Source organism: Halichoeres trimaculatus, unplaced genomic scaffold (assembly GCF_033239565.1).
Source record: "Halichoeres trimaculatus isolate MK-OKI-2021-1 unplaced genomic scaffold, fHalTri1.1 fHalTri1_scaffold_1, whole genome shotgun sequence".
Taxonomy (NCBI): domain Eukaryota; kingdom Metazoa; phylum Chordata; class Actinopteri; order Labriformes; family Labridae; genus Halichoeres; species Halichoeres trimaculatus.
The window spans coordinates 31269562-31283891 of NW_027437179.1; the positions used below are offsets into that span (position 1 = coordinate 31269562).

General features: G+C 38.4%; 1 protein-coding gene across 1 annotated transcript in view; it reads right to left on the bottom strand.

Annotated features, from left to right (window-relative positions):
• The window catches only part of ppp1r16b (protein phosphatase 1, regulatory subunit 16B), a 120938-nt gene that overhangs the window by 31275 nt on the left and 75333 nt on the right, over positions 1–14330 (bottom strand). The window contains exon 3 of the mRNA XM_074674953.1: positions 10024–10094. Within this exon, the coding sequence (XP_074531054.1) occupies positions 10024–10094 (71 nt within the window). The remainder of the gene's footprint in view (positions 1–10023; positions 10095–14330) is intronic.

Sequence of the window (14330 nt, forward strand, 5' to 3'; positions counted from 1 at the left end):
ATTATTATTATTATTATTATTATTATTATTATTATTATTATTATTATTATTATTATTATTATGTACAGAGGCTGATGTCTTTGTCACATTGTTCGTAGGTATGATTCAGTACAAGTCATACCCTCCTCTTTCCCCATGTCATGGCTTGTCTCTCCCAAGCTGTCCTATCAAATAAAAGCAAGAAGACCAAAAAAATAAACTTAAAAAAAAAAAAATCAAACACACGCATATAATAGCATATCAATGAATTACTTGTGCAAATAATCAGTTTTGGATCACAGGGGGCTGAAAAGCCAATTCAAGCAAAAATGTATACTTTTGTTTAAGGAGAAGATGCCCTACTTTTTGATTGATAAAGAGTGCATAAAAGTGCAGTGAAGTGGTCTTTTATAAGTGAATATGTGTCTGAATGTGTGGGATAAACACTATAGCTTCTTTCACAAATGCATACCTAAAAATGTTAGTTTTTTTTTTTTTAATTCAGGCCTGTTGACGAGCAGTTTTGGAAAATTGTTGGGGCATAGCACCTGAAATATTTTGAAAATTTTCTGTTATATGTCCTAACATTTTCAGGAGCCCCCCCCCTCCCCCCAAAAAAATAATAATTGCAAAATTTCCTTGTCTATACGTCTCTCACAGCCTTAAATCTTGGCTTTAGAAGCACACTGTGATCATTACAATGTTTTGCTAAGGATTAACTTCATTTTGAAGAATCTATCTTAATATTCCCTATATTTTCACATCTCATCCTTGACTTCTTGGGGAAAATTTACCACAAAGTCAGCAGAAAAAAAACTCCACTTGCGGTTAAGGTGGCTGTTGGTGTTCACACACGCAGCCAACCAAAACTTTCAGGAGTTTCAAGAATACATCTTAACAAAGGTTTTACAAAAAGTTTTGTGGCAGGAAGTTAGTACAGCTGCTTGGATTTATAGTTAAAATACATAATAGCTTTGCAGTAAAGCGAATGTTGAAAATTATATTTTTTTAATGTAAATTTGCTTGAATCACATCTTTCCATGCAAATGTCTGCTCCCTCCATAAAGAGTCTTGGGCTCCACTAAAACATGCAGCCTTCTCTGCTACCTTCACCAGCAGCATGTGAGGCTGAGATACTGGAGGGGCTAAATGAGCTCTGACCAGGACCAGGTGGCACAGCTGAGGCTGCAGGAGGTTAAATCATAAAAAGGCTTTCAATTTCTACCAGAGCTGATTGGACTGATGCAAATCCTGAAGGAGGAGAGTCTGAGAGTGCTAACATTGTACAGTGATGAGTTCAGCTGTTTGGAATTAGACCATAAAGGTTTGATAGATTGAATCCAGGCAGTGGGAGAGCCAGGAGACTCACTGTGCAGTGTCACACCCAAAGCTAAAGCCTCAGTTCACTGTGATACTATAGAAAACAAAGTCTGTGTTTTACTGTGTGGCAAAATTATGTATTTAATGGCTAAATATCTTTCACAGCCCGTTACTGTAAACCAAGCCTCAACAAATTTGAAAGCATACAGAAAGTATCAGTTTGGGCCTGGCTGTGAATAATCTAGTGGAAAAGTGTGAAGGTCTGAATTCAAGCTCCTCAGAAAAACTGAAAACTTGAATGACTAATGTAAAGTCAAAGATAGGAATAACCTCACGTCTCAAACCTGACAAATCATCATTAAAGCACGAGTTCAAAGGCCGCCACAGATGTCTCGGTACCCGTTTCTGTCAAACCTATGTGAACATTTGAGGTGCTCGTTCACTGAAGATGTTGTTTCTTTTTAAATGTGACAGATGAAAGTTTATGCTCAGGGTCTTTCCTCCCTCTCAGTCAACCACACCCTCCTCTGGCTCTGGAAACAGAGCTCTGAGCTGAATAGCAGCTGGGACACAACAAAAGAGGAGACAACATAAGGCAGGTGTGTTTGAAGGAATACAGTGGCAGGGTTACAATCTCTGTCAACCTCTGAGGTCGTTCAGAAAACAAGATCTCAACCAGTCACCTGTCTCCTTGAGGTGTCACTACCTTTAGCGGTGAGAAAAACAAAAGAAAAGAAGATGAGGAGGCTGTATTCTTCTGCTTTATTCAGACAAGTTAAGGCCTCACAGCAGGAGACGAGGCTGATCTATGAGTGCGAGGACCTTAGTCAACCCAACCAGGGTCAGTATGTTACAAACTGATTAGCTTAACATGTGTCAGTGCAGGCTGCTAAACAGAGTGTATTTTAAAAAGCACCTGCACATGTCAATATCTGTAGATTGTAACTGGAAATCACGACCCTGGTGATTAACATTTCCTGGGATTCTTTGTTTCCTCCATACCAGTCATTAAGTCAGGGGCTTTTACTGTGGAGGACTAACAAGGGACACAATGTACTAATGAGTGATGGTTAAATGATTCCCTGAAAGCTCAGTCCCTTTAGTATGAGGACCCGATGACCTGTAATCTCCATTATCCTGTGATGACATGTTTCTATTCTGATGGGACTGGTCTCAGGATGAGGTCAGTAAACAGTAAGAGAAAACAGAGGAAATCAAAAAAGATCGACTTTGTACACGAAAGAGCTCGTCTGAATTCACCACTTAATGAGATTTTAGACTGACATAAAGTCCCACCATTATTAGTGTTTTTCATTCTCATGCCAAAGTTCAAAGATGTTGAATCCTACCAAGTCATAGCGACTCTTATTGCACAATGTTGACCACACACCTTATTTTGCTGTTTTTTTATTTTTTAATTTTGTACCCATTGCTGTTCATCACAGAGGTGTTTTTGTATCGGCGTCTGTACTGAATATAAAAAGAACTCATGGAACGAGATATGGATGTTTTCTATGAGAAGTGAAAGAAGATACAGCCACAGAGAGTTGTTAAATCTGGAGCTACACACAGAGACTCTCTGTAAAACTTCCCAAAAACAACAAACAGCAGCGGGTGGTGGTGGTGGTGAAATGTGAGTGTGGTGTACTTTTTGGCCCGTATTTTCCATGTGCAGTGAAAAATATTTACACAGTGCAAAAAAATAATTGGACACAAAAAAGCCGCTCACAAAATGTACTTTTTTTTTTAAAAAAAGGACTTTGAGTTGACTGTCCATCCTACTGACTGTAATGGATTACACAACTTTAAACACTGATCTTGTTTTCTCTTCATTTTCAGCAGTAAAGCTTTAAAACTCCTTCAAATTTTTACACAGAGCCGGCTATCAGTGAATTATTTTCTGTCAAAAATCAAAGGACACATTATGTTTACAATCAGTAGCGGGACTGCCCTGTCATGAATCCCTGCTGCTAATGGTGCAAACAAAACAGCTTCAAACTGCCAACAAAATAACTCTGCCTTCTACCCACCTTCCTAAAAACCTCTCTTAATGTCTCGGCATCCAAACCCCTTAGCCAAGTGCAATCAGTATCTAACAGCTAAACTGTTTTTCTGTGTGCAGACTTTCATTGCATTCAGCAAAGTGCAGTATCTGTGCAGCCATGTAGCTCTTCTTAGCACCCTCCTAGCATGAGTGATTGAAATCCTGCAATGGAGCGGTAGTAAAGTTGAGCTCAATCAACAGTGATGCTAATGTTGTGGCATAGAGACAATTCACAGACTCACACCACTCCCCCTGCTGGTCAACTGTGGTCTTAAATAGATTAATCTTGCTTAGGAGTACGGTTATGATCTAGTGAAGTTAGAAGTGCTGTTTGACAGTGGCCACTTGAATGATCTGCATTGCAAAGTATCCAGCGTGCTTTACACTGCAGGGCACCACCTGCTGCATTAGTTGCATCAGTGCAAAGGATGCAGCTCACATTGTAGATGACATTAACGTATTGAAAGAGTTTATTAAACGCTCCTATGAGGAATTTTCAGCTGGTTTTCAGATAGCTAATTGGAAGTTGATGCTGTCTTTTTGTGAACTACAAAAGCAGCAGAGACAATAAGTGAGAAGACTTAATCTTTCCACATAGTTACCTATGAATCAGAAGATGGGATTACCAGTACGCCCCAAAAACAGCTCTTGTTTACATTTTACACAGCAAAGATTTTCAGTGAAAGTGTTTGAAAATCAAAAGAAAGCAGGGTAAACATTTTTTTTAAGGACAAGCTCAACAAAGCAATAAAAAGCTCTGCTGTGTCCAGAGGGGGCACCAAATCAACAGAATCAAAAAGTCGCATACAGGAGCTTTAAGCTGTTGCACAGTGTGATCAAACTTTTAAACTACATGACATAGTGAACGATGTCCTGCTGTTCTGCAGTAAATATGAGCCACCGCCTTACAAACAAACATTTAAACACACACATATGTGTGTACATAACCTTGTCGCTGAACACAAGGTCTCCATTTTACCTTCCCATCATCCCCGAGTGATACAGATGACTAAGTGTGGATATAAAGCTGCCAAGGTGCTTTCGCCAAGCTTTAACTTCTCCTCAAGGGCTGACAGTAAATATTAAAAAGTGTGTATGTGCATGTGTGTGTTTTTGAGTGTGTGTGTGTGTGTGTTCAATCATATACAGTACATTGCCCCTTGCAGGTCGTGTATTGATTAATGTCTCATTTCAGTGAGGTGAGACCACAGCGAGATGGGTCTGACATCTCGTTTGAGGAGAAACACCGCCTCTACTTTTCTTCATCTTTCTCACTGTCTACCTCTGTGATGGGTGTGTGTGAATGTTTTTCTATGTGTGCCTCTGTCTGCATTGTGTGTATGGTGCTGTATGTGGAATCATATCAGGTGTGAAAAGGTCTCATCTTTAGGACAGTACACGGGCTGACCCATCCAAATAGCAGATTACCTGTACACACACATTCACCGCCCAAAGGTCAATCTGATCTCTCGGCAGCAAACTGCCCCCAGCTTTTAAAACACCGACCGTGCAGGAGGTGACTGATGGGCATCAATTTTCTCTCCCTCATGTTCATTTCTCTGCCTCACAGCGGGAGCTTGAATATTAGGCGCTGTGCAGCCAAGAGGGAATGGGAGACGGGGATGATTGTTGAGGCAGAGCAAAGAGAGGCGAGGACGGGGAGAGGACAAAAAACATCAGAGGGTTAGATCAACTAAAGAGACACGTTTAAGAGGAGAGGGGCCATAGAGGATGATTAACAGAGGAGAAAGTGATGGAGAATAAGAGGAGTGGCTCTTCAGGAGGTCTGATTTGTTTTTACCGAGGTAAAACGTGCAGCCGTGGGTTTGGTAATCTCTTTGTTTAAAGACTGATGTAAGTTAGCCCTGTGCCAATGAAGATGCCTGACCTACACTATCTCAGAAACGTAGCCTTGGGTTGAAACAATGGAACCCTGCAAATTGGTCCACTGGGGAGCATTGTTTACTGCATTTACAACTTTTAGATACCATGCATTATACACTGCCGTGTACACTGTCTACCGTTGCATAAACTAGCAGAAAAAAAACAGGAAACTGGTGATATGAAGCAAAAGAATTGCACTGCTGGAGCGCCAGTATGGCTCAGCGTTCTAGGTCCTGTGCCCCATGAGGCTAGCCCTCAAGCAGAAAATAAAAGAGGAACAAATTGTACTGCTAACTAGTGGGATGGGAGAAAAAAATGTTGTATGAGCAATCAAGATTTTTTTGTTTGACAATATCAAAATCGGGATTCTTTGTCAAAAAAAAAAACTTTTTTTTTTTCAGAATTCAAATTCTTAATTTCAAACTTTGTTGATAAACTGGATTGGAAAAAAGTTACCACTTTTCTTTAGCAGAGGGTGAAATGTTTCTCTCTGACTCACGTGGTGTGCATTTTATGAGAAAATATGGCTCCTGGTATTGTCTGTAGACATTACCATCATCATTTCACTTTTTCCTGTGGTCTGGTGTTAAAAAAGCAAACAAAAAAATCTCAAAAATCATAAACATTGAAGAATCTCAATTTAAATCTATCAGCACCCCAAAAACATAATAGTATCAAATCGCAAGAATAGCATATCGTCCCAGCCCTACCAACTAGTGTTTAAGGGGAGTATTGCAGAGCGATTCAAAAGCTTTGCACCTGAAGAAATTGTGAAGGCTACTGTGACATATTCATCTAAAGTCAAAACCAAAGTAAAAAACAAACTTTATGACCAATAGTTTGAGCCTACAATGATAACAAAATAACATATTTGCAATGTCGATGTTGCAATCCTTAATACGAGAGATGGTACTGCAAATCAGCCCATTATTAAATGTAGGTATCCAGATGAAATCCTGTTGTCTGGACATTTTGACTGTGCCAGCCTCTTTTTCCGTGCATGGACAAAAACATAATGGTGAGTTTTTCCAGAGATCAGCATTTCAGCAAACAAAAGACAAACTTTTGGATGCCTTCTTGTCTTTCATTTTGGGCTGCTTGCCTCATCAATTCTGTCCTGTAGCAGCAGCTTTGAGTCAAGTTTTCCTGCTGTTCTATGCAGGGTAAGGTTTAACAAAAATCATTTAAACTGGTCTCAAGAAAAGGCCACTTTTCCCCCTTAAGTATGAGATGATACAGGTAAGACTACTGCACACAGTAAAGACTGTAGCAGTTAGCTGACACCTGCTTACAAATGGTGGAAAAACTTAAAGAAAAAAAGCCTCATTATTTGTCATTTGCTGACAATTTTGTGGGGTCAGTGATATGAAAGTAAAGATTTTTTGAGCAATTTCAGTTTCACTTTTGAAGTGAGGACACCAGAAGCAATTTTGAAAGAACCATCTTGAATCTAAACTGTGAAGATTACTGTTGCTCCCATTGAGAAGACACAGTTATTAAGCTCTGCTACAGGTTTGCAGATCACTGCACTTTAACACTATTGGGATGCTTTTGTACAGCTGCACTTTTCGCTTAATTTCCAAACAAAAATGTCCTTGATTGTCTTCTTCAAGGAAAATGTTTTTCTTTTGGAGTGAGCAGAGATGATACTCAGTAAAATATTGGACAGGTTTATGCCTCAGATGAGTTACAATGTCTGCTATAAGTCTCAGTTTATAACACAACGTTAGGATTTGAAGGTTTCAAGTTGGAAATGTGAAAATCTTCACCTTCAGTTTGATAAAGTGGCTACTTGAAGTCAGGAAACAGTTAAAATACAGACATTTCACATTAAAGTCTGGCTGATTGGTAATAAAATGAGACATATAATGATCAGTTGTTTACACAGACAGCTGAATGGTCTTGAATGAGGAGTGATTTGTGGCTGTGATTGCAGCGAGGCGCAGGCTTCGATTATCATTCTGCCTCTAATGAACACGTAATAATGACTCTAATCTTCCTTATCTATTCCTTACATTAACATGAACTCATTTCCCAAATACTGAACTCATTTCCTCTCTACTAAAGGTCATCTTTTCAATATCTAAATGACTCAACAAACCACTCTGCAAATGCCTTTAATTTCCACCGCTGTGAATTAATCACAGGAAATGATTTAATCAGATTTTCAAAAAAGCAGGAGATGTAAATGGTAAAATTGGACGTCATTACCAAAGTTTTCAAGGAAGAGAGATGCAAAAATGAATAAACTCGGGAATACATTCTGTAGTCTGTCGGGCAGGATGGAAACCTTCCAGAGGAATATTTTGTTTTCAGGGTTTTCTATGAAAATCTGACTGACGTGCAGCATTCCGTCCGTTTTAAATGAAAAATTAATACTTTACATGACTCAGAAAGCAAGATCAATTTATTTCCTAATGTTTCACTAAGCACTATTTGGTTTCCTTGAATTTAATAATGCACCAAAACTGAGGCCACATGATGAAGGAAACACTGAATCTGTCATCTGTCAAAGAGAAAGCTTTTAAAACAGATTCCAAAAAAAAAACAAAAACGCATAAATTGTAAAAGCTGTTTTCGTCTTTGTCCGGCTATTTGATGTGAAATTTGTTGGTTAGTTTCTTCCACGTAGAATTTTAATCTGCTTAAAGAGATTATAATCCAATTCAAATCAGTTTTTTGGTGTGTCAAATGGGAGGATACAAGAAAGTAAACAACCCACAAAAGGTGGTTTAGCCACTCTGTGACACTTTGTAAGTAGCTGCGGTACAAAAACATGGAAATATATATTATCAGCATTTATAAAACATTCAAAAGGATATATTAATGCTACACTGTTTATCTTAAAATGTCTTTTCAGTTGCAAAGAATATGAGCTCTTATTCTTTGTCTTTACTAAACAAAAGTCTCAATAATCTGTTGGAAAAAAACTTTGACACACTTAAACTCTCAAAAGGGTGAAAACAGAGGTATTACATTCAGAAACTTTAGGCCATCTAAGTGAAAAAAGCAGATATTCTGATGATCTGTTGACTTCACTACCAGGAGTTTCTGAGTGTTAAGGAACTACATGAATTGACCCTTATGTTCCATATGATTAGAGAGTACTAGGACAAATAATAGTATGGCATTTATAAGTCCATCTCTTAAAAAGCACTTCACCCCTCTCTAATTTTAAGATTACACTGTGGAGAGTTCTGTCCGAAGCCTTTTTTGACACAGGAATTCCAATGCTGTGAAGATGCTCCATTTAAGCCTTTCTACTTTTACATTTAACACCACAGAGGTGTCATATTTGTGTCCCAGGGTTTGATTTTACAGCCTGTTATGTTTCACAAGAGGAACCAAACAGACAGCTTGAGTTTCACATCCAGACACCCATAAAGGCCTGTCCTCTGACATTTCACACAAACTCTGTAATGACTGTGTTTCTACCTCTGATGTTGAGATTCATGAATTCCATAAGGCCTGAGAATTCTAGTTCCTAAAGAAACATAAATCTTTACATCAAACCTCAGTGGATATTTTTCAGTCCACAGGAGCAGCACTTATCTACTAGGACCTGCTGTGCTGACACAACGTTGTGTTATTTGTGATGGAGTGCATCAACAAAGTAGCGAGCAAAGATTCATGGGGGACTGCGGCATGCTCAGCAGGGTTTCACTAAAAAAAGACAAAGACATTTCATAAAAGGAGGGAAGAGCAACTAATAAGATGAATCTTCAACTTCATCAGGGTTTGATGTTTGTGGGATGCACTTTATTCAGTGTGCTGTGGTTTCCTGTAGGGATGCACCGATCCAACTTTCATGGTCCCGGTACCGATACCGATACCTGGGCTTTGGGTATCAACCAATACGGATCCTGATACAATACCAGTGTTAAATAATAACCTGAATGCTCTGCTGTTGGATAAGACTGGTAATGTTTTGAGTAAAACATAAAAATGAGAACGTATGAAATAACTGAAGTAAATATTAAATGTATATATAAAAGTGTTTAAATGCTTAACAGCAGTTTTGTTAAAACAAATGCTTCAGAATTTACAGAAATGACTATTTGATGGTAAAATTTTACACCCTGTAGACTTAATCATAGTTTAGCCTTAGTGTCAAGTTTGGACTGATCCTTTCCCACCGATACCTGATCCAGTTTTGAGGGGCTGGATTGGCACCGATACCCGATACAAGGATCGGATCGGTGCATCCCTAGTTTCTTGTTCACAGAAATGCCCCTGGCCACAACTGCAGTGATACCTCATCACATTCAGGAACAAAACATGGAGAGAAGTCACTTTTGGGGTGAAGAAATCATTTCCTAAAATCAAATTTTAAAAGAGAACACTGTTTCATTTCTTGTTCCATATTTTATCTATCTTCAAAAAAAAAAGATTTTTTTTGTTTGTTTGTTTAATAAAAATAAAAATCTTGTCACAGCTGATAATTCACATTTGATAGAGTCAACACTGAAGAAAGGCTGATGTTCATTCCTAGAATATTTAATGTTTTTCAATATTCAAAAATCATTGAAACAAAATCAGGAATCATAACCAGTTTGATGGTGATGATGATGGTTTTTAGATCTTTACCAGTTTTCAGACTGTGGAAAAACAGACTGTGCGGACAGCTCAGACTAGGTCTTCACACAACAATCCTTCAGTCACAGTTCATTTGGACATATAATCGGTTGCAACAAGCCCTAAATAAGGTCATTCCCCCTTATCACTTTTGGGGGCAAAGAAAGAGCAGATAGTAGAGTTTCATAGCAACAAGGTGTGACTGAGTCAGACGGTCGTACCTGATGCAGAGCAGTGAGACCATCTTCATTGCACAGGTCTGGACTCACATTGTTCTTCAGCAGGTAACGCACTGGAAAGAGAGAAAGAGAAACACATCAGTAAAAGTGTAAGTCTTGGAAGAATAGATATCGAAACCCTGGGTTGTGTTCACTGAGCTGAATAACTGCATTTCCTGTTACATCCAAGAGGAGATTTATGGACCTCACTTTGCTGCGTGATTCACTCTGTGTGTGCTGATGAACCGAGAAACGTTTAGTCTCCTGTCTGAAGCTGGGAGTTCAAAAAAAATGATACGTCTGTCTGATTGTTGTGATCATTTCAGAAAGAATTGAATGTTCTGAATGCAGGAAATAAACAATGGATGATTAAAGCTGCAGGTGCACTTCAGCGTAACCTTTTGTTACCCTGTGACATCAGCAACCAATCAATCTGTGATCCATTAATCTTCCTGCAGAAACTTCAATCCCTCAAAGGATCAGCCCTGCCAGAACGTTACCTAACTGACCTTGAAACTATGGATGATTGACAGGTGAGGAAGAGGAGGAGGAAGAGGACAGAGTTTGTTGATGATGCAGGGTGATGTAATAATGTTTGGGATTACACCGTTCGTCTGCCTCAATAACCAAACAGATAAACCCTCTGCCCCTGAACCCTGTTCCACCAAATATCAGCTATCACCGTCTGCACTCTGGACAGCTGCCTGCATGCTAACACCACTAAACCTGCCGGCCTGAACAGGAAGCAGCAGTGTCACGTATGGCTCCTCTCCACGCCATTATTATCCCTTGTTTCTGGCAGAGCTGCCAGCTGCCTTTTTTCATCAAGACACACACACACACACTAAAAAAAGAAAAACAGAGCGAGAGGATAAATCAGGTTACGGAGATGAGCACTGAAAGAGAGATGAGAGAGATTTGGGAAGATGATTATCACATCTGTCCCTCTGACTGACGGAGGACTGGCCAGAATTATGTGAATTTGGGGCACAATGTGAGATGAGAACAAAGACGGCTACAGCGACTACATGTTAACTCAAACACGGCCATAAAAACACACAAACCTGCAAATTCATGCTACTGTAGAAAAAAGCAATAAAATAGAAAAGCACTCAGAGAGTGCAGACCTCCACCAAGCATTTTGTGATTGTCATGCAACACTTTAGTCCTACTTTAATGTTATACTCCCTTTCGGCAGACTGTCTGATACAATTTGGTGTTAGTTGCAGGTTTGTACAATAATTTGTTATCTGACAGTGTTGAAAAATTATGATGAGCCAGTACATATTTCATCTTCCAGATCTTATTATCCAGAATATTGCCAGGACTATTCACATCTGTTAAAAATTATCCTGACTTTGTCTTGTATTGTTTTGCAAAGCAATGCGACCATTTATCGTGGAGTTATAAAAATTGTGAAAACAGCCCAATGATAGAGAATCCTTTAAAAAAGTCCTGGATCCAGATGGTGATCCGGATCACCTCCAAAATTTAACCACTCCTTCCTTATCCCATTTTGAAGATCCGTTCATTACTTTTTGAGATATGTTGTTCACAGACAAATTCCCAAAGACATAACCTCCTCGGTGGAGGTAATCAAGCACAGGGTGTACATGGAGGTAAACAAAACCTCACCGAACCAACAAGTAGACATTATATCCTGTATTTAAATACAGTACATTGAATTAATCTTAATTTATACAGATCAAATTAAAATGTTGTCGTTTGAACAGATTGAAGTTTTATGAAAGTTGAGCCAGAAAAATCATTGCTTCCTTTGGGATGACTGTCCAGTCATGATGTCTTGAAACAACACTTTTTTAACAGAAATCTAAATTCTGACTAACCAACCCGTCCAAGAGTTAGGAAATACTCAAAAAACTAACAGCAAAATACTTTACATATCCAAACATGGATCACTGAATCTGCTGATAACCATGTCATGACTGCTAAATTTGTGTGGACAACACTTTCAGAGCTAGCACCCCCAGCCTCCAGCTGATTTCACTTCGGAGGCTTACTAGGGTTCTTCTTACATTTTCTTACATAAAATAGATAAAATAATTATAAACCAAGAAAATAACCCGCAGGTCAACAAATCTGAAAATGTAGATTCCTAACATCTATGCCATATTTTGTAACTAAAGAAATACGCTAGCCCAGCTGTAATTCCCATTAGCTCTTGGAGCATTTCGAGCTAATCACAAGATAGAGTAACTCTGCTGAAAAACGAACAATTTCTTACAAACTGTTCAAGAGGTAGATTTAAATAATGCATCCCTCAAACATTTATGGGGCAAGGAACTATTTCTGCTCAGCTCCAAGTCCTTCCTACTTTTTCCAAGTAGGAAAGTCAGGTTAAGTCTGTGTTTCCAATTTGGTGATCACATATTTGGACTTAAATGCTCAACTTTCATGCTGTAAAAAGTCTTCATCAACTGATAAGCATGAGTAAGTAACCTGCAGCAAAACTAATGGGTTCTAAAAAAGCTGTGAAACAGCCAGTGTTGGAGAGATTCATACAGAAATAAATGTGTTAGTAAGACATATTTGACAAATTGCACGTTTTTTACAGTAACTACTTTGTCCATCATTTATCCCGCCTTCATTATTTTAAATTACATTATGCTACATCACATATTTATGTATCTGTTTTGTCTCTACTTACACATTGAAAATATTCACAAACACAATAATAGGACATAAATTCGACCATTTGTAGGAGAAAGAAACCAGCATGGATTTTTGAAGCACTTTGCATAATGTGGTAGAAATCATTTCAAATTCAAGAACAATTTGTTTTCCTGGAAAGTAAACAAGAGTGAAGAGCATTTTATGTGACAGCTTCTGATGACAACGGACAAACAAAAGTGGACCATTAGAAAGTATTTATGCAGAGTGGCTGTGTTAAAAAAAAAGTCATCGAAATGGGAGCTGATGATGTGGAAATACATTGAGCAATAAACAAAATGTGACTGCTGGAGGATTTTTCTACAGTACAATGATGGAAGCAAAGCCATCAAACTTTATTAACTGGAAAATCTTCTTTCATAATGCACAAGACTTCCACTGGGTTTTATTATTGCCATCGCAGTGAGACTTTTTCTGAAATATTTTCCCAGTCCCTCATTCAACAGCAGCCTCAATCAAAATCTAAGGTCACCAAACCAAAAACCAAACAGCTGCCTGAAGCTGAAGTTCCACTGCCCCTGTCTGTGAGAGGTGATGGAGGAAAGGCTGAAATATTACAGTGAGAGCTGGGAAAATTGGACCCAAGGTGATACAGTAAAAATTCAGTCTGACTGCATTCAATAAAAGTCAGACACCCTCTTCCTCCCTATATTTCGATGCTGTGTTGTAAATAAAACGTGCACCTGGATGAGTGTAAACAACACGTCTCAGAGGAGCTGCGGCACTGAGCTGACATAAGCTCAATCATCTGTGATTTTCTTGTAATTAAATATAGAGGTGATTTTCTCTATTCAACAATCCTCAGGGGGGGATTTTAAATGTCACATTAAACTACCTGAGAAGATTATAAATGGATTTAAAAAGACATTAAAGCTGTGTTTAAGTAAAAATGGTCAAGAGAAGGCATCAAATATCGAACTTACAAGAAAGAATTGACTGCTTGAAAAAAATTAAGTTTTTTCTTTGTCCAAAAGAGACAAGTTAGGACTCAGATTTCTGCAATCAGAATATGTTTATTTTTCTCCTTTTTGAAGAAAAAATACATTATCAACTACACTTTAAGATACTGTGAGATCTAAGCTGCAAACTATTAATACACCAAATGTAAAAACCGGATGAAAAAGACTACCACTCAGAACGAAATGTTAAAAAATTGCAAAATAAAAAAGGAAACCCTGCATCAGAACGTGCTCAGGTGTAAAAAAAAAAAAAACTCCTGCTGAGCAAAAATAATACAACCTCTGATTTACAAAATAGACTTGTACTAGTGAAATTAGCCTTCAATTAAAAGCTATTCCTTTGGTATCTTGCTCCTTAGTTTATGATTTGGTCTGACGTTGAATCACAGTGGGAGGCTTTGTGATGAAAGGAGTTCAGTAAATTTTACAAAAGGACTGTTCCCAGACTTTAAAAAATAAGATTTCTACCTTTTTCTTGCCCCTTTGAAGAGTTTGGTGAAACTACAGTTGAGCAATACATATATTAATGAGGAATTAGTGTTTGTAATAGGTATACATAAAATTAGGTGGGTAAATGTGTCACATTTAAGTACTTTAAAGCTGATGTTTGTAGAGTAGGCGCCCCATGTACATGAGCCACAGGCCTTATCGCACTGAATG